This window comes from Anticarsia gemmatalis, chromosome 24 (assembly GCF_050436995.1).
Source record: "Anticarsia gemmatalis isolate Benzon Research Colony breed Stoneville strain chromosome 24, ilAntGemm2 primary, whole genome shotgun sequence".
NCBI classification, from domain to species: domain Eukaryota; kingdom Metazoa; phylum Arthropoda; class Insecta; order Lepidoptera; family Erebidae; genus Anticarsia; species Anticarsia gemmatalis.
In genome coordinates this window covers 4,402,877-4,424,742 of record NC_134768.1, presented here as the reverse complement: position 1 = coordinate 4,424,742, position 21,866 = coordinate 4,402,877, and the positions used below count along the sequence as shown (strand labels likewise).

Genomic DNA, 21,866 nt, shown 5'->3' with positions numbered 1-21,866 from the left:
ACGTGTTTTTAAAAAGCTACTTGCTGGTTTTCCGCTTGTTTTCAAACGAATTCTACGAGGTTGTGGCTGTCGTCAATATCCTTACAGCTGGATTGAGTGAGTACAAAAAGTAGTTTTGCATTTATTTGTAAATTTTGAGTATGGATTTCATTGCGCTTGTGATTAAGTATTTACGAATGTAATTGCGGAAGGATTTGTACAAAGCTAATATATTCATACAAAAGTAAAATAAGTACCTATAAACAGTATTAAACGTAGCGTCTTTAGAAAACTCATAAAATAACAAAATGTTTGTATTCTTCCTTTAGTTTTGATGAATGGAGTTGAACAAAAGGCACGTACAGACTTCCTTTAACGACGTACCTGTTTCTAGGCATGTCTGAGGAAAACACCCAGCTATGTGTGCTAGGCTTAATATATAAGTTTTTGTAAAACATGGCGACTTGTTAGAAACTCGTTTGAGCCACAATGGCGAGGGGAGACGATGAAAAACTGACTTTTTTCCTGAATGGATGGTTTAAATGATATTTTATCGGTTTAGAAGATAATTGGGTGAGTGTTGTTTTCGTTGAGCAATAATATATTATGTATCAGGGTACTATCATTTATTTTGTAAACTTGATTTTTTTGGATCCAGTACATTGTAACAGTGACATGTTTGGTTACTCACACACGGTCATTCGATTCCAAACTAGGCAGAGCTTGTACTATGGCATATACTATACATATACTTATTTGAAATATTATTACTAACAGGAAATTATAATATTTGTTTAGCATAGTATTTTAAGATTTAATTGATAATTTTTTTTTGTTACTTTATGTATCCTGCAACAAATCACAAGGTGATTTTCAGAAAATTCAGCTTAGTATCTTTATAGACGACTTTCTCACCATGATTTAAATAGAAAAACTAGGTTGTTGGCGTCTTTTTCCATGAAGGAAAATGGTTGCCATATCTAAACTAACAACGCAAACAGTCAATAACACAAGATTTACAAGTTAGCATCGAGATGAACTTAGCATAGTCCGGATCTAATACCGCCTTGTTTAGTGATCCACAGTAAGATAGCACTATTCTTTGGCATTACGCTGACTTTTAGCTGCGAATTTATAGCTGCACCCAGTACTGAGTCATGTTGATCCTGTTCTACCTGATGTATGAATCAATGATATTGGTTTCGGTTCGTAAACACACGTATGAGAGCCAGATAAATTGAATTAATACCCTATAGCATTATATAAGTGTTGATGTGTTCGGTTGTGTACCATTCGTTTGAAATTTTCACGTGTTAGGACTATTTGACTATGTCATCTCATCATATATCTGGTTATGTATATGTCTGATGTCATACTAAGGTTTAAGTTATATCGTTTTCAGACGTTTATTCGTTTTAATAAGTCATTAAGCAGGGGACCCCCTGTGTTACTTGTGTTGAAGAAATAATTAAAAAAATGCTTAGACAAGGTTTTAGACACCTCTGGAGGCAAGGTCAATATCTGTTTTTTGCTGGAGGAGAAGGGGACAGAATAAGACAAGTATGTTCAAGTTTCAGGTATAGGAAAATGGGAGCACGGATCAAGTGGATTTAGGAAAATATCTGCGCAGTCTCAATTACTAGGCATCCTTAGTAATTAAGACTAACTGAACTCATTATGAGAGATTATCTAAAGAATAATATAGAAAGTAAAATGAAGTAAAGAGATTCACAAAAACAATAATAGTAATCTGAATCTTATAAATGGTAACCTCAATCAAGTTGTCATCAACTAATTAGCAGTTATAATTCATTAGATAGCGTGTCCCAACAATAAATAACAACAGATTATTGTTAAATGGTTCTATTATAAATTAATCCTCCAAGTATTTTTAACTCATAAATTGCATGACCGTATTTGAATTAGAAATAAATTATTTTCTGCAGTTTGATGTTATTTGATTATGAATATTAATGTTATTTTACGTCTGTTGACAGGGATCAGACCCATTACTGCCAACAGACACAATTTAGCAGTAAAGTTTTTATCAATACTTAATTATGAGACAAAACTGTTAACCATTATGTACTATTGCTCCTCCTGGAATAAAAGGGGGCAATCCACCCTCACATAAAATACCCTCAAATAAAATAACTCTTAAGCAAGCAAGGTTACATCAGTTGTTTGTTAAGATGTATTTTTATTAAGTAAAAACTATTTTTATAACACTTATTATGTGTCCACTATCGTACACATACTCTACTTTCTATGCTGCAGCTTAAAGAAAGCGGTATAGTATGTCTGAAATTGGGCAAAATCGTGTTTAGGCTGACCAATACTTATCAAAAGATCGTGATAGACACTCGTCTTTATATTGTGACCATGTATTGTAGCCCAATAATTTACTCGCAGTTGCGAAGACCATCTTTATTTCTATTACAAAAAGACCAAACACTACCTTTATTTCTATGAAAACACATCGTAAATAACATAAAATGTACGCGTAACGATTAATTCAGTTCAGAACAAATACTTGGCCGGTACATTAGCTATAACGCGTGTCTGTGACCAACGCGCTCAGATCGATAGCACTCGCCTGTTTCATTGGGCGACCAATCAGATAATTACTGCTAATCTGTGCCCTCCACGCTTCGCAATATTATTATAAATACTGATTAAATCAACACGTTTTCATTTTAATTATTGTTTGTGGTTTTTACGTTTTCATTTGGAGAATATGTTTTTTTTTTAGATTATTTCTCATGTGCGTAGGCATTGTCAATTTCACTACTCTGGGATAGATGTGTTATATTCTCCTAGGATTAATAAAATTTAAGATAATATGCGAGCCAAAAAATAAATCTGTAAAATGTTTTTTTGACATTAGAAGGATTCTCTACATTTTTACAAACGTAAACTTAAACTACCCACACAAGTATTTTAACTCTATCTTTTCAACATGACTTTTCAGTCAGAAAATAAAGAAAAATCGCGAAGAAAATGTTTCAGGACCTGTGTGTATGTACTTTTTACCTAGTATTTTTTATAAAAAATAAGTTGGTAGTTGAATATTTACAATGATATATTACTTAAAGCAACAATAAGCTAAATTTACACTATATTTACAAATAGATTTTAAAAAATCAAAAAAAAAAGTAACCTAGTAATAGTGTTGTTTTACATAACATGTAAGCGATAAAAACGTATATATTTACTTATTTATTCAATTTGATCCGTGAAAAGTAATCTGTAAGGTAATGAAGAGTGAACGCGTGTTATTGTAAATCGCATCAGCAACTTTGTGATATTAGCATGATTTTATGTGATTTGGTGTCGAATGCTAAATCAATGTGTTTACGAACCTTATCGCGTTTTCTGTTCGAAATTAAATACGTTCTTGTTAATACGCAGATATTTTTCACGATATTAAATGTTATTTTGCCTTTTCAATTTCCTTTTTGGGTTATTTATATCAGATTTTTTTATGTTCATTTATTTATTTTTTTTGCTTTGAACTTAGTATTTGAAATATGAAATGACAAGAATGATATTGTACGTATAGTATAGTATCTTCTTTCGACAACATATTTATGGAAATATTCATTCTGATTTTGAGGTCCACAAAGAAAATGAGTAGAGAGTGGCTCTATCTGTATGTTCTTTGCAGCCATGAAACACATAATAATATGTAGAATTGTGAAGATATTTTCCTAACGAATTCGCAACTCTTATCTGAATTCTATAAAGCCATTTAAACGTATTCTGCAGTTAATATACATAGTAATAATCTATAATGCTAGTTTTAATTACATTTCATTAAGCCAATCTCACGTTGACAAATACAGGTATAAAACCACGCATGGCGCACACATTTAACGTTTTAATTTTCATATTTAATGGTTTTGAACAATTGACGGCAATAAAAACTCTATTCTTATCGTATTAAGAGTGTAATTCGTATGGAGAGGTGCAATCAGCGATGTCGATTGGTTCAAATAATTGCCGTGGTTAGTCTTCATGCTTCTGCGAAGGTTATCGATGTACTCATAACTGTGTTTTTCTAAACTGTATGTAATTTTGTTATGTGTTTTGATGTATGTAGGACAAAAGTGTGTAAGCTTTATATAATGATAAAAGAAAGCTTAGGTTAAAATGTTGTTTTATCAGTTTTTGTAATAGCTTTTTGCCAACGGTTTTTCATAAATCTGGAAATTATTTGGACTAGTGTTGTTTCTAGGAGAGTAGTGTAGTTCCAAGAGAGGAATCGTGAAAACCTTTGGTTTAATAGAAAATCATTCTTCTATATTCTGCCGTAGAACTGTAACAGTAAGTAAGTTTGGTCGTCTACTTTAAAATGAACCGGAAAATGTCTGAAATCATCGGTAGAGTATGTTATGTGAGAGGTAGCAGAGGTAATATCTTTCTTATGAGTGTATAATGTGTACATCTTGACTTGTATTCAGGACACTACATAACAAACAGCCATGATATTACATAACTGTTTTTCCTTCTCTCTTCTGTTCGTGCGCTATTAATGTAGTGACGTAAGAATTACAGATAGATTCCTAATTACAAACAATTGCTACAATCATGTCATTGTATCATCATTATTACTTTTTACAACATTCATCATTGAGGTGACATTTTTTTATCTTATTTTGACGTTCGATGACAGCACGGAATGTTGGGAAATTAGTTTATTATTTATGTTTTTCTTAGTTCTATTTATTGTTTAGGTAAGCTTAGATTCAGTTACTCTTGCACGAAGATAAATGAAATAAACCGTAGTTAATAATCTTTGTGATGATCGCACCAAGAAGCGTTATTTAACTACCCCTCTTTTCGCTGCGTACCCTTCTGGAAGGAGCTCGTGGCTTAGTTAACATCAACCGCGCGGATCGATCTTGAAAGTCTAAGAAGCAGTCTCACCGAAGGTTATCGTGTTTATAACCCAGGTAACTGGGTTTTGAAGGTCCAAAAGGCTGTCGCTCCATGTAAAACACTGGTATTCAGCTGCATCCAGTGAGACTGGAAGTCTACCCAACATAGTTGGAAGAAAGGCTAGTCTAATATCTTTTCGCTCCCTACCCCTATGGGTAAAATGCGTGATTTTATGCATATGTGTATAACAATCCTTGGATATTCTTTCAATATTTTTTCTGTGAACGAATTAACTTATAAAACAATTGGCAAAAGTTATGACTATGCTAGCAAAGATTGTCGCTTTAAGTATTAACTTAACGATTTCAAAGCTTTAAAAACAGGTAATAAAACAGTATTTTCGTATTTACTGTTCGTGTGCATTCCTCAAAGATCAAACAGAACATTTTCGCCACATGCATTCGACATTTGTACTATTAATTATTTTTTCTACAATTTAACACGTCCCAAACAGATCGTTAGCGCAGCACGCATGCGCGGGCGCATGTCGGCACGCGTGTCACCGCACTACGGTAGCCATCTTGGAATATGTAAAAACAGGACTAGCTTCTTTCTGTCAGTATTTAGTATGAGAAATCGATTAAAATGAATCCATACTAATATTATTGTGAAAGTAACTCTGTCTGTCTGTTACTCAATCACGCCTAAACTACTGAAGCAATTTGCATGAAATATGGTATATTTTGATACCCGAGAAAGGACATAGGCTACTTTTTACCCCGGGAAAATGGCGCATTCCCAAGGGAAAAATGGTGGACGAAGTCGCGGGTAAAAGCTAGTATTATATAAAATAATTATACTTTTGCAATATTTTAAGGCAGGTATGTGAAATATTTTTGAAATAACATTAGTAAGTATGTGTGTTCGAATAAATATTATAAAAGTAATAAAATTATATACTTAAATATTTTGCAATCCATACTAATATTATAAATGCGAAAGTAACTCTGTCTGTCTGTCTGTCTGTCTGTCTGCTACTCAATCACGTCTAAACTACTGAACCAATTTGCATGAAATTTGGTATGGAGATATTTTGATACCCGAGAAAGGACATAGGCTACTTTTTACCCCGGGAAAATGACGCATTTCCCGGGAAAATTCAGAAAATTCAACGAAGTCGCGAAATATCAATATTATAATGACATTGAATTAACAAAATTCCGTTGCCATGGCAACTGTTTTAATGGCGGATATGCCTTAGCGCGACTTCGTTATACTAAGAGATGTAAATAATTTTGAGAATATTTTTCGTGAAAAAAAAGCATATTTTATATCATCACGCTACGACCAATAGGAGCAGAGTACCTAACAGTAAAAAGTGTTACAAAAACATTGAAAATTCTGACCCATTCTCTCTTATGTGACGCAAGCGAAGTTGCGCGGGTCAGCTAGTATTTTAATAAATGATTGTTTTGTGACATTTTATATAAAAAAATACTTTTTTTTCCATTTGCTGGCTTTTATTTGAATAGAGGCAATAATTTGATTGTATATAGCTGTGGAATAGTTTTCAAGGTTAAACAAATAGGCACGTGATAAAATAATTACAGTATTTAGTAAGTATATAAAGCAGTAAATTATTCGGGTCATGATGAATTGTACCGATTTATGCTAATTTTAGTTATTTTAAAACCAAATACGCATTTTAGATTATTTCATTACTAATTAATACAAATGATTTAAACTAAAATATAAGAAAACATTTTATTTTAGCAATAGTTTTTCAACAATCTATAGTTAAATATCGATTGGAAATAAACCTACATTTACTATGTATACTTCAGAAAAGTCTCTAAAATTATGTAATGATGATGATATTATGTAACCGGAACATATTTTTTTACCCCTTTCTTTCCCACTGCAGGGCAAGGGTCTCCTCCTGACTAAGTGCGGGTTGGGGACTTTGCATGTCCTCAATAAATGTATTAAATAAATTTTAGGCATGCAAGGTTTCCTCACGATGTTTTCCTTCACCGTTAGAGCAAGTGATCATTATTTCTAATACGTGGAAGGTGCCATATAAACCACTCAGCCATCACTGCTGTAACCGCAACATCAAAATTTTACAATTTCGGGCTTATGAATAATATAAAGACACCCTTCAGCGAAATTAAACTACGGGAAACAGCAAGCATCCCAACAAATAGTTGAGTTCATAATATATGTATGTAGGAGAGTATGATTTTCTGTAATTTGTAAAGTCCTCAAAGTTCCAAATTCTTGGCCACCGTAACCGAACGTAGAGATCATTAATACAATACGACTAGATGTCGACACAGGCTCGTTCATCATTACAATAATTAACAAATAACACAACCTTATTCGAACCTGCGTACCTTCGGAGACATTCCCAGAATTACTGAACAGTTGATGTGTTTGGCATTGGTTAGTTCCGTTAAATTCGGATTTTGGGACCCGAAATTGCGGGTAGGTGAAAAAAATTAGCAAAGTTTTTGGTAAGTTGTACATATAATACTTATCGTGTGTGTGGTTGAAAAATTTTACATGTGTCATACATCATATACGTATGTATGACGCATGTAGAGACTTTCTTTATGTAAGTGATAATTAATGAAAAAAGCGAAACGTTAACTTACTACTAACATGTGAATAACGAAAAAGAATACTTCTTCTCAATATTCCAATAATAAGTTATTTTATTTTATTTCGTTCGCTTAATTTTTTGCGAGAAAAAGTAAGTGATTCTCGACAGTATAAAAGTACGTGCTATTATCTCGTTACTAGTTAGTGTCTACAGGAAAGAAGAGGAACAAATCTTGATAGTTGTATGGTTTTATGTATGTAGGCAGAGGTTTAATAAACCCACGTTTCGCTTTTACCAATGTTAGTCCCATGTAAAAGGGGGCGAGCATATTGCCATATACCAGGCACATTACCAAACTCCTGACTACTATCGAGAAATATTCTAAACTAAATTAGAATAGACCAATAGCACCGAAGTCCCAGCTACTATAGAGAAATAATCTTATTCAATTAGAATAGCCCAATGGCAGTTTGTCCGTCCTGGGAATCCAACCAGGGACCTTGCGTTTAACAGTCAGTTACACTACCGACTGAACTACAGATTCAGTCAAACTAACTAACATACTGTATAAAATAACCTGTGTAACATATAAATCGTTATCAGTGTACACAATATGATTGGATTCAATTAAAGAAACGCTTGAACGCAAACACTCTGCGCGCGCGCAGCCATGACCACACATTAGTTATACTAAATCGTTATATTATTTCATTTACTTATAATAAATATGTTTTCTCTTATCAGCAATATGTATTTTATCAGAAAAACAAAATTGTGGTCCAGAGTTTAAAATGTAAGAAATTCTTCTACTCTACACTAATCTTTGTAACACTTTCACAACTCAAGTGCTGAACCGTTTTCTATTAGCACGGAGATAAAAAAAAAACATTTATTACCAGTCCAGACGTATCACAAAATTATGCTTATAACTACGACAATATGACGATAGGAAATGATCTGGCAGCCTCCGTGGCCCAGTGGTTAAGGTGGTCATCTCGCAACTACCAGTGCATCGAGAATCCATGGGTTCGATTTCCACGCGGAACAAATTTTTGAGCGACCCACAAATAGTTGTTTCGGGTCTGGTTGTATTTTGTGTCCGTTATTTGTATGTTTGTAAAATGTCCCTGCGACACAAGAGCATGAGTTGTCTTTAAAAAAAGAAATCGGATTCTAACCGAAGGAGATGAAATATATTTCATGAGTGGTGTTACTAATTAAAATGAACACGTTTGTCTTTCCTGTTAAGTAGTTTGAACTATTAATTTATTTTAAGTAATATGTGCATATTAGCTAAATATTTAGCCTTTCAGTTACACGTGGAGTGAAAATTAAATATTCAGATTTAAACATTATAAAGTGTTCTGGTGATTGCCGAACAATGCTAGCTAATGCTAAATCAATTTATAATTAAGTTAACTTTAACTATTCCATTCAATACCTATTGTATATATATTTAAATGTAGTATTAATGTACTATTTAATTAAACAGAAAAAATAATTCCGTATTTTGTCAAAAGAAAGAATTTTACCTAATTGAATAATTTGTTATGTAACCATGTATTGTACAATGTATATAATACTTTGTACAATATTTAGACCCAGTCTTACATAGGTATATTGTGATAACCCAGGTAACTGGGTTGTGGAGGTCGGATAGGCAGTCGTTCTATGTAAAATACTGGTATTTAACTGCACCCTGTGAGACTGGAAGCCGACTCCAACATAGTTGGAAGAAAAGCTAGGCTGATTAACTCTCATTTAGACATTATGATATGATTTCTGCTACATATATTTTAACTTTTGAACGAAATATATTCTTTGACGGATTTTCGTACAAATTCTGACGCAATAAGGTAATTTTCAGTTGAAATATATGCTGAAGCATGTTGTATAACTAATGCCCTAATTTGTGTACTAATGTATGTATGTATGTAGCCTTGCATACAAATATTTCCTACTAATAGCATACAAATTACGATACATGTACATTGTTAGTGGATGTTTGTATTGTCTCTTCCGGGATTCGAACACGTTTAGTACAAAGTAAGGTAATGAGTTGGTACCTAAGCAATTGCAATCAAATTTTTGTGAAGAATTTTCATAAGTTTCATGACTTTTGAGCAAGTTTTGATTAAGCTATCCGATGGATAATGAGACAGCAAATTTTTGGAAATATCTTTCAGTATTCTTCCTGATAAGTTAACATATACTTCTTCAGGAGTTTTCTTTAGATTTTGTTTTGGTTATTGAAAATGCATGTAATTCACGGCACCTCTACCTAGACAATAGACCAGGCAGTTTAATAATCTTAAAAAATGTAATAAATTACAATATACAGTTTTATGACAAATTACTAGACAAGAAGTTTCAGCGAAAGGTGCATTGGCTGCGGAATTGTCAAAAGAATTACTTAGCATATGTGTAGAGCATACCTACAGTCCTACATAGTTATACATCTAATACATAATAAAGAATTAGATCCCTATTTTTTACATTATAAACGAACTTGTCTGTCTGTTACGCTTTCACGTCTAAACTACTGAACAGATTTTGACGAAAGGTTCAAATATAGAGTTGAGAAGGAACATGGAAATTCTATACTAAGTCAGAAACCACGCAGGCAAAGTCGCGGGCAAAATCTAGTAATCTATAACTCTTTATAATAGACTAGCTGACCCGCGCAACTTCGCTTGCGTCACATAAGAAAGAATGCGTCAAAATTTTCCCCGTTTTTGTATCATTTTTTATTCGTACTCTGCTCCTATTGGTTGTAGCGTTGTAGCTGATGATATATAGCCTATAGCCTTCCTCGATAAATAGGCTATCTAACACTGAAAGAATTATTCTAATCGGTCCAGTAGTTCTTGAGATTAGCGCGTTCAAACAAACAAACAATCAAACAAACAAGCTCTTTAGCTTTATAATATTAGTATAGATACTAAATAGAGTATGACATCAACTATTTATTGAAATGCGTCAGTTAGGTTTGAATATGAATTAGCATCAATTACTTTATTATTTTATCAGCATACTATAGTCACGATATTGATACGTAAATGTGTAAGGAAGTTATTGCTGATTTATTTATGACTAGCTTCTACCCACTACTGCGTCTGCGCAGAAAATATATCTAGGGACAAGAAGTTTTTTTTTCTGTCCCACTACTGCCGGTCTTCTCCCGAACGAGGGAAGGGTAAGGCCTTGAATCTATCATGCTGGGAAAGTGCGGGTTGTAGACTTTGCACGTCGTCAAGAAATAAAAAAAAAATTTAGGCATGCAAGGTCTCATTACGATGTATTCCTTTACCGTAAGAGCAAGTGATGACTTTTTTTTCTTTTTAAAAGACAACTCCCGCACTAAGAATTGCTCTTGTGTCGCGGGGACTTTTACAAACATACAAACAACGGACACAAAGCACAACCAGACCCGAAACAATTATTTGTGGATCGCACAAATAATTGCTCCGTGTGGGAATCGAACCCACGACCTCCCGACGCAGTGGTATCGGCGTGGCGACCTAAACCACTGCGCCACGGAGGCAGTCAAAACAACAGACTATTTTGTAATACACACAAAACTTCGAAAAGTCATTTGTGTGTTGCCTGGGGTTCGAACTGTCGACCATTTGGGCGGGAGGTGCCAACTTATACCACTAGGCTATCACTGTCTAGAGTCGCCTAAAGTATAATTTGTGTTCATTTAGCTAAAAACCAACCCGCACTTGGCCAGCGTGGTGGACTCAAGGCCTAACCCCTCCCTCATTACGGGAGGAGACACTTGCCCAGCAGTGGGACATTAATAGGTTAAATTTATTATTTTAAGCTAAAAAACTATCTGTGTACTTTATCTAAATGAAAATAGTTCTGTAGTTTTGGCTGGATTGAGTGGCGAACATCCATCTTAAAATTCAGACTTTCGCACTTAAAACCAGTGATCACTTAATCACTACGCCTAACGTGTAGTAAAAATATATAACACAAATTCGATATTTCTTTAATTTTCTATTTAGAAATTAAAATGATTGTCACTACTGTTTTGTGTAACAATTAATCTAGATTATTTACATTTGACATTGGTCAGTCGTAAATATTCATGTGTATTAGAATTTCGCATTTTATACAAAGTTCGCTTTTATACGGAGCAGGAAAATTAATAGGTTATTGTTATCGGCTCATACATATTCATATTTACTTATAAATCATTGGCTACTGATTAATTACTTTGTGGTCAGATGTTCTTCGACTATTTATTGTCTTGAATTGATATAAGTATCTTTATAACTTTAGTAACAGAACTGATATTATATTGATATTATTTGTATAATTTGCGAAAAATTAGTATAAATAATAATAAATAAATTTAACCCATTACTGTCCCACTGCTGGGCAAGGGTCTCCTCCCGTAATGAGGGAGGGGTTAGGCCTTGAGTCCGCCACGCTGGCCAAGTGCGGGTTGGGGACTTTGCATGCCCTCAATAATCGTATTAAACAAATTTTAGGCATGCAAGGTTTCCTCACGATGTTTTCCTTCACCGTTGGAGCATGTGATAATTATTTCTAATACACACATAACTTCGAAAAGTCATTGGTGTGTTGCCTCGGGTTCGAACCTGCGATCACTTGAGTAGGAGGTGTCAACTTATACCACTCGGCTATCACTGCGCTAAATTGCGAAAAATTAGTACTAAATATTTTTTAATAATCAACAATTTAAGTAGTTTTTAATATGTGATTATATTATTATTTAGTTTGCGTATAATAATGACACTCCGAGTATACCACTCGGAGTGTCTTTCATCTAAGTGCGTATATTTTTATAGAAAAGTAGAAAAGACGAAAAGTAGAGATAAAACTGAATCATGCGTGTATTTTGATATAGTTAATGTAGAAAATATTTGATTGTTTGTAGTTCTTGCACCTCAAATAGCTAAACTTATGAAAGTTGATACAAAAATGAAGGTGTAATGAGGCATATTTTCATGAGCTTATAAATGCACTGTTTCAGTTATAGTTAAATAAGAATATAAATTAAGGTCAGAAATCGTGCAAAATTCAAATATTAATGGTTAAGTAACTAATGTCCCACTGCTGGGCAAGGGTCTCCGCCCGTAACGAGGTCGGGGTCAGACCTTGAGTCCACCATGTTGGCCAAGGGCGGGTTGGGGACTTTGCATAGTATGCATACCTTCGAGATCTGTTGTAAACATCTCTCAGGGCATGCAATGTTGCATCATAATGTTTTCCTTCACCGTTGGAACAAGCAAGCCATATGTTCAGCGACTTTTGTAGCTGACTGTACATTATTACAGTACCTAAAGGGTACCTTATTTGAATAAAGTTGTCAAATAAATGTGTTGTATAAATTAATTGGCGAAATGTAGTATAAACAATATAATCACGTTTTAAGGTCACTACGTAATTACGCGTTAATTTAATATAGAAACGTCCAGATTCATTATTATTTATAAATGTATTTATTTTAATAGTTCCTCAAACAATTGCAAAGTACGAATTAAACAATATTAGGTGGGCCCTTAGTTACATTATACAGTGAATACTTGTTTGTTTGGACTTGTCCAATTGATCGTTACTAACCAAAAATGGCTGGAATGATTTGCATGAAGTTTAGTAGAAAACTATTTTTTTATCACGGGAAATGTCTTGATGAGGTAAACATCATGGTTACAAAGAAATTAAAATTAGTAAAACCATAGTGGTACATATTTTGTGAAAAAGTTAAATAATCGAATTGTACGTAAGTATGCGTATTTTGTTTAATCTCTTGCTAGGTAAAGGTCTCCTCCCGAATTGAGGGAAGGGTTAGGCCTTGAGTCCACCAAGGTGTCGAAGTGCAGGTAGCGTGAAATAAATATTTTTTAAGCATAGTTGTATTAAAATTTCATGGGCATTGTATGTGTATTTTATAATAGGTATAGTTTTAGTGTATTTGTAAAGATATTTGCAATAAAAAATATTTTATTCAGCTGTTAAGTCTCGTTTTGATTTCGTAACTGTATTATTCTGATATACCGATTAGCATTGAAATCAACGTTCAGAAAAAGTAAATAGATCGTAAGAAATGGTCCATGTAAAGTATTTACAATCGTAATAAGAAATTAATTACAATTATCACGCAGTTTACAATAGTTTAACGATTCTTTGTTCAATCGTTTTTATTTGAGATGAAAAACATCAGCTATGTCTGTTATTTATAATTTGTTGACATGAAACATTTTAATGATACCTATTCCTATTGTGTAATTAGAATTATTAGATTAGTATTCAAATTACAGGAAAAAATATTAATTTTCTATTGTCTGGAGAAAATGGATCAGAATAACCCTAAGAAGCTGTAGTAGATGATGGTTAGGTATAAAATAAATAGCTATTTATAGGTACCTGCTTCAGTTGAAGTAATTTTTTTTAAAGGCCGATATAAATCCATTTTACTGTCTGCTGTTTATGCCAAATGTTTGAAAAATATTGATAGATGCATAAGTGTAAGAATAATAGTTAGAAATACACTAAAAGTATTTAGTTTATTCCAATATTGTAAGTATGAGTGATAAGGTTACCATTAAAAACGCAACACCTACCTATATCAACGAAACTTGGTAAAGAAAGCTTGGTAGCTCGAAGAGCCAAGTTCAAAAAAGGTAGTAACATATTCTAAATAAATATTTTCATGCCAAAGAAAATTGTTGGGATGGCAGTATGGCGTTATTAACCTCTAAAACATGAGAAAAAAGCGTGTTTTTATTTATGCATGTAAATAACACCTTAAGTTCCTTATTGCTTAATCCTTGAACACTTGCGCTAAATGGAAGATAGCCTTACAATAGATCCTAATTGGGACTTAGAAATCTTTGCATAATCATCCTTTTCTACACAACGTTATATGCAATGAGAATGGCAGCTGTTTATATAAACGACGTATATAACCTCAAATAGTACATAAAACTCGTAGAAATTATCGTATAGTTCTAGGTTTAAAGCAACAAAGTTGCAGCTTGCGATGACACCATGTCAAAGTAAAGCAAAGATGTAATTAGCAACTTTGTAGATTAAACGATGCGTCATTACTGATTTTTATATGGATAAGTGAGACTAGAGAATAAATTTTTATCCTAACCTAATACAGTGCAAGTAAATGTGTGTTTATTTGACTTATTTTTCACATGATTTTTTTTTATCTTTTTAAAGACAACTCCCGCACTAAGAATTGCTCTTGTCTTGCGGGGACTTTTACAAACATACAAACAACGGACACAAAGTACAACCAGACCCGGAACAATTATTTGTGGATCGCACAAATAATTGTTCCGTGTGGTAATCGAATCCACGACCTCCCAACGCAATGGTTTGGCGTGGTGACCTAAACCACTGCGCCACGGAGGTAGTAAAAAAAAAAATTGTTGGATAGATTTGTATAAAATTTTGCAGTGTGAAAGATAGTGTGGGATAGACAATCAGAAAATTTTTCCTGCGGGCGCAGGCATGTTCTTTCTGAAATTTTGTTCTTATTGCAAACTTTAGTCGGCGATAAGAATAAATTATTCCATTTATTTCCTTCTGTTTACATAATATTTCCTCGAAATGTATTTATTTAGAACATGATTTAATAAAAGCAGGAAAATAGTTTTAATTGGCTTTATTTATTAAAGAAGTTGTTAACACATTAAGATTTTTAAGACCAATCACCTGATTTATAAGGCCGGCATCGTACCTAATATAATACTACATACGTCAGAATAGAAAGAATTGTTTAACTACTTCATGGCCTGTCCTAGGAATTGGTACAAGACCTAAAGCCTAGGGTATATTAGAAAAAAAAAACAATTTGTTAATTTTTTTGACTGTCCCATTGCTGGAGAAGGGTTAGGCCTTGAGTTCAAGTGCGGGTTGGGGAATTAGTTTATTTTATTAATATAAATTATTTTAGATTGATTATATAACAATTACGATTGATAAATAGGTAATATTTTGTTTAAATATATTATTAACTATGTTATCTTTCATTGATGACGCAAGCTACACCTACATTCATTAATGATTATTTAAAATTATTGATCAATTGTATAAATATGTACCTGGCTGTATATTTATGAACAAAAACATATGTACAGTTTTGTCAATGTCATTGTGTAAGAGATTAAAATTAGTTTTACGTGTTATATAAATATTAATACAAAAATTCTATTATCCTGGTTTTATATTGTTACTAGCGGACCCGACACACGTTGTCCTGTCTATACGTAAAAAAACCTTGTTCAACGGACAAAATTGTGAATCTAAACAATTCTCAGATCCCCTTGAACACACACAAAAAATTTCATCAAAATCGGTCCAGTCGTTTAAGAGGAGTTCAGTGACATACACACTTACAGAAGAATTATATATATAAAGATATACCTAAACATATTTATTAGTTTACAGATGAGATATTGCTGGTTTATATAAATTACTAGCTGTACGCGACTTCAGCCGCGTGAAAACATTTCTAAGGGTAAAATGATTATAAACTATCTGTGTATTTCATAAAAAAACATTCGAAAGTTTTTGCGTGAAAAAGTAACAAAAATATGTTTCTTACTAACACAAACACACGCATTTAAAACATTAGTAGGATTATGGCAGGTTATTAAACTATACCTCTATCATTAAAAATTTTAACAAAATATATCCTCCTAGATTAACGAAATATATCCTCGTTTTAAAGAAGGATAAAATCAGTATTTTCCGTAAAAAGAAAGCAGGACATAATTTAGCTATTTAAAAATATTATGTTTCTATCGTGACTAATATTAATAGGTATTGCATTTTACGATTTAAACATCGCAATAGAACCATTTTTTCATGTCAATAATAGTAATTTTTCAACAAAAAAAAATTGAAAACAGTTCCGTATAGCTTTGAACAACAATTAAAACGACAGATGTTGAATGAAGATAAATATGAATATTCTAAATTGTATAAATACTATGTGACAGCATTTCATCAAAAACGGTTCATTGGTTAGATAATAAAATCCAAAAAATAGAACCGTTTTCATTCCATAAATCGGCAATGGTCAATAACTGTTGAAATAATCGGTTTTATTTCTATACTATTTATTTAATAGGTATATTGATTGTCCTGTTTCTATTCAACATAGTAATTTACATGTTAACGTTGTAAATTAAGACTAAATGTCAAATTGATGACGGCAACATGTAGTTAATTTGTATGTTTAAATGAATAATTTGAATAAAATAGCACCTACATTGTAAAGATGATTAATATAACTCTTTTTATATTAATTTAGACGTCATGGAATAATCGTGTTGGATTCTTATTAGAATCGTGTTCGTGATAAATGAAATTAAATGCAGTATAGCTTTACAGATATTGTAGAAGAAACGGTTTTAAAGATTGTAACTTTGGCAGTATTTTTCGTGTTGGTATGTTACGCTGACAATTGCTGGTAACGACGGCGGTCGTTTTCGCCAATGATGGACAGAAAATAATTACCTTTCTTGATGTAAAAATATTTGCAAGTATTTAGTAGTTATGACCAGGGATTTTGTTAACAGTCCTAAAAGACTACCTTGTGCAATTGTATCGTGGGGAAATTCTATTGGAATGGTTGCATTGAAATCATTGACAGAAATCTGTCAGCTGACGTATTCTCCTGTTAAATCTATAGCAACTTACTGTTAGGAGATCCAGCTCTGAACATGGGATTCGGCGCCATCCAAGGGAAGGCTCCGAACGGCCAGGACGGCGGCGGCGGGCCCTGGTACAGCCTCGGCAGCAGCGGCTGCGGCACCACCACTCCTCCCCTCGTCTCCAACTCCTCGCCATCTCCCCCCGGGTCCCGCTCCTCGCGCTCATCGACGTTGGAGTCCACATCCTCGATGTCGACGTCGCTGTCGTCGGTCTCGGGCGCCGCGTCCGTACTCTCCGCGTCATTGCTGTTCGTGTCAGCTGTCTCCTTCGGCGGAATGTCCGTCTTACTGCCCAGCAGTGAGTCCACGCTGAACGATATCCTGCCTTTCCCGCCGCTGTCGGCGGTCTCGGCACGCTCGCATTCGAGCGACGTCTTCATTTCATCTGCTCGATGACATTACGACACCGATCGATTATAAAATCAAAACGACATCTTTGATTTTCTTTAAATTGAATAATCTCACAACCAGATTTCGGACAAAATTAACAATTTAAATGCACTCAGTAATTAAGTTCATATGTCCCATTGTTAATGACGATTACTCATGTAAGCAATTTGTGTTTGTTAATTCGTCCCATTGTTTGACCACTACGTAGCAATGTGTAATTAACCAACGCTATTTGCAAGTTTCCGTCCGAATTGGTTAATTTACAGATGGTTCTGCACACCGTCCTTTTGCACTGCACGTGAACGAGTTCAGATGTGAAAGTCGAGTCAGTACATCACAAATGTATAAAAGAATCAGCACAATTACAGCACTCGTAAAATTTTAAATTGGAGTGCAAATCGGAACGTGTTGTCGCGAAGCGCGGCGCGTTCGAAAACTTGCGAATGTGTTCGGAAACGAGCGATATCTCCGCGTAATGATTCGCGTGGAAGCGCGGTGAAAATCGCGCCAGTATTGGGGCGCAGTTGTCGGCCGGACCGCCTCTCCTCCCGGCACGCCGACAGAGATGCAGCTACCGACCGAGGAATTTTAATAAGCGGCGCGGAGCGAACGAGACGACGATACAATCCGACATGTGTGTAAACGCGATATTGAGTAGGCGGGGTCCGTCGCGCTCAAATTAATAGTCTCTACGGAATACGCCTTATACTGTTGCACTTTCACGAGTGACTTTGAGCTTTATCTGTTCACGATAAGGTCGGATTTGTGTCGTGTTGGTCAACAATAAAGTGACGTAACGGAACCGAGCGTGTTGGATTGCAGCGGCTATTGTGTTGAATGAAAAAGGAGTAAATAGACGGGTGCTGTAGGCGGCGTAGAGGGGACTTTACGATTTAATTATTCGCGAATGCGGAGGCATTTTGTAGCGAGCTAATGTCTCATTGTCTCATTAATATCTCGGGCGGGGCGGCCATGTTGATTTGTTTATGACACGGGCCGAGTAGGTGAGGAGCCGTGAGGTTTTGTTGTCAAGTTCCGAAACGGAGATTCACTGCGCCCGCCTGACGGTCTGCAATACTAAATTAGTTTAATACCAACAACATGTCTCCATTTAATTTGTGCTTCTGCTGGAGTTTCAACCGAGTTGTTCAGCCTTTTGAGAGATGCAAATTTTGGGAGTGCAGCTAGTTGTCACGAAAATTTAATTGCAGTTTTAGATAAAAATATCCCTCTTTCTTGTCTCTATCAGAAAGTGTTTGTAAAAGAAAACCAAATAGATAAGGAAACAACAAAACGAAATATTTAAAAAATCAATGAACACAATAACAAAAAGAAATAATCCAGAATCAAATCATTAGCGCCATGTCACTTAACAGTTAATCGCATTACACAGATATCTACAATCTCTTTGTGCATCGGCCAAAAAGATTTTTCTCCCACTTCCTTTTCTATTCTAAACTCTATTGCTCACTAAATAAGATTGAAAAGCCATTGTTCCGCGAAATTGACAGCGTCAATTCGCAAATATTACAAAAGACGATGTGTCCCTTGATTTGTTCACAGTAAAATGAACTTTATCTCTTTGCAATAAAGTATAAATATCGTTGTGTTAATTGTCCTCATGTCCCCTCACCCAATTAATGTAATTTAATAGCACAGAGAGATTAACGTTTGGCTTAATTGAAAGAGTATAAAGACATATTTACGTTACGTTACACGAAACGATGGACATTCACACATTAATATTAAGACTTTAACAGGTATTGAAATAAAAATATACGAACATGAATCTTATATTAAAGTGTGGTACCAAAAAAATAAATTTGTATACTTACGCATCACTTACTGCTTTTAGAATTTTGGGAACGTTTTATTTGTTGAATAAATGTGTTTTTCAAGTTCATTTTAAAGGTCTTCTAGCTAAGTGTTACGGAACCCTATCAAATTAAATAGGTAAATCTATTGTGTGAGTAGTGACATCATTCAGGTCATACAAATAGAATAGAATTATATTTTATATGTATGTATATAATGTTTTAAATTTTTGGCGTGAAATAGTCGAATAAACTTCCTGGTTGAAATAATGTTTATTGTGTAGAAGCTACTTACAATTTTATGATACTTTTACGAAAAGAGTCGTGTGAAGGCGTTTCCTAGTAAAAGATCTATGCGTATTTAAACTTATCTAAACAAAGTAATGTATTAGATCATGACTATAGAACGCATCTGAAAAACTTGAAATTTTCCACATCTCAAATATTTTAAACACTCTTTATAGACATTTTAAAGCAATTAAAATTTTACCATTCTGAAACAAAATACCCACTTATTGTCTCTCTCATCAGGGTCTCCTGCGATACGAGAGGGGATTTGAAAAGGCACCCCCAACGAGGGTATTGTCTCAATAAAAACTTCATTCGGGTATAACCGCGGCAACTGATAGTCTATTTCTAAACGTAAGCTAAGTATGTACACATAACGATGTCAGTTTATCCTAGGATTTGCGTGAAAAATACTCAAAACACGATCATCCCGTCAGATACACGAATAATGGCGCTAAGACGTCACTTGTCAAAGGGTCTTGACATCAAACAACTTTGTTAGATGTCAAAGATTGCAAGCGTATAATTGCCAATTATATCTGAGTTTTTATATGTACGTTCATTTTGCAGGACGTTTGTAAGCTTATGTATCTAGTTACTTAGTTGTTATTTATCTGCGTATCTGAGACAAAAAAGAGGGTTTATGTATATTTTTTTACTGTAGATTATTTTCAGGTAACAAAAGACCCATTTTGCAAGATTTTACTAAAAAACTTTGTTTTAGATTTAGAAAAATCGTATTAATTGTTGAAGGTAATACATTTATTTTGGTAGATTGTAGTCCGCAAACTAATAGTGTGTATGTTGTTAAGACTAAAAAAAACTAGAGTCTAGTAAAAACAATATCAACCAATGACATTAACCATTTCACACCGCAGCGAAATTAAACGAATCGTTTAAAGAAACGTTTTTTAATATCAATAAAAAGCGAAAGTTTCCCTCATTTTCGCGAAAGACCCTCTCGATAATTTAAGACGTACTTAATTAACGTTTATATTATCATAAATAAATTGTAAGCGGTGCCTACGGGGTACGCAATAAAACGTAGAGATGCGCTCAAGAAATATCCTTAGGCTTAAGTGAAATTTACACTGAAATAATACGCGAAAACGCCATCTTTTTAAATAACGACCTTCATATTCCGAGTGGGGAGGACAATTTAGAAGAGATGAGGGATTCTCCGGTTTTTTTTTATTATTTTTATTAAAAAGTCGCCGCGATGACAGCGATAGTAAGTGGGGGACCGGCCATTACTCCACGAAATGAGTTTTCAGTTTGCCGTTTTTTTTCGACGCCTACAGGATGAGTTTTCGTGAGAGGAAATTTTATTAAACACTTTATTCTTTAAGTCTAGGTAAGTTAAGTTTTAGGTGAAACGTTAATAAATTATTTATGAGTCAAAATGAAAATATTTTTGAGACCTTCTTCTCTTCTCCACCAATATTGTAATTATTATGTTGTAAGAATATGACAAAATATTCGGATGTTTATATTAAACAGTTTTCTAGAACAGTTCATAAGTCACGAAAGTATCACGAAGTAGAAAAGTGATATATTTTCAATATATAATTCGATTGTGTTTTATTTTCACGTACACAAACGAATAGCAATCGCTTATTTAAAATGCAACTAAATCGCATTCAAAATCAAAATATTTAAGTTACAATAATACATTATTTCATGCACATACATGCACGTTACTTACGTACTTTCACGTACAAACTTTCATCCTTATATTAGCCTCTTAGGATTTTACTTAACCGCTGAAAATTATTGTGGAAAGCTGTGGGGAAAGCATTTCGTTCAGCACTGGGATAATGCGGGCCAATCGTAGTAGCAATGAAATAGTAGCAATGATTTATTTTTGAAAAAGCGTATGTTTAATATCTTTGCTATCATATTCAAAATTTCATCTCAATCGGTTTATAAATTTCGCCGTGATAGCGTAAGAGGAAAACGGTCAGGTTTTCGTATTTATAATTTTAAAGTATGGCTTTGCGGATGGAAATATAACTGTTACCAAAATAAGCGGCGAATATTACGTAATGTATTTGTTCGAGAGTGTAATATTTGACTTGTGCTAAATTTATACTTTATTATTTGCAAACCGTGGGCCTTACTAATTTAATTAACTGGTTTTACTCGCAATTGTTCAATAATTAGTGAGTTTTTATGTTTCATTGGTGAGATGTGCTGTAG

At 33.9% G+C, this 21,866-nt stretch overlaps 1 protein-coding gene across 1 annotated transcript in view; it reads right to left on the bottom strand.

The window, feature by feature from the left end:
• Positions 1–18,127, bottom strand: part of LOC142983657 (uncharacterized) — a 34,651-nt gene extending 16,524 nt beyond the window's left edge. The window contains exon 1 of the mRNA XM_076130640.1: positions 17,162–18,127. Within this exon, the coding sequence (XP_075986755.1) occupies positions 17,162–17,555 (394 nt within the window). The 5' untranslated portion in view covers positions 17,556–18,127. The remainder of the gene's footprint in view (positions 1–17,161) is intronic.
• Between the last annotated feature and the right edge of the window lie 3,739 nt (positions 18,128–21,866).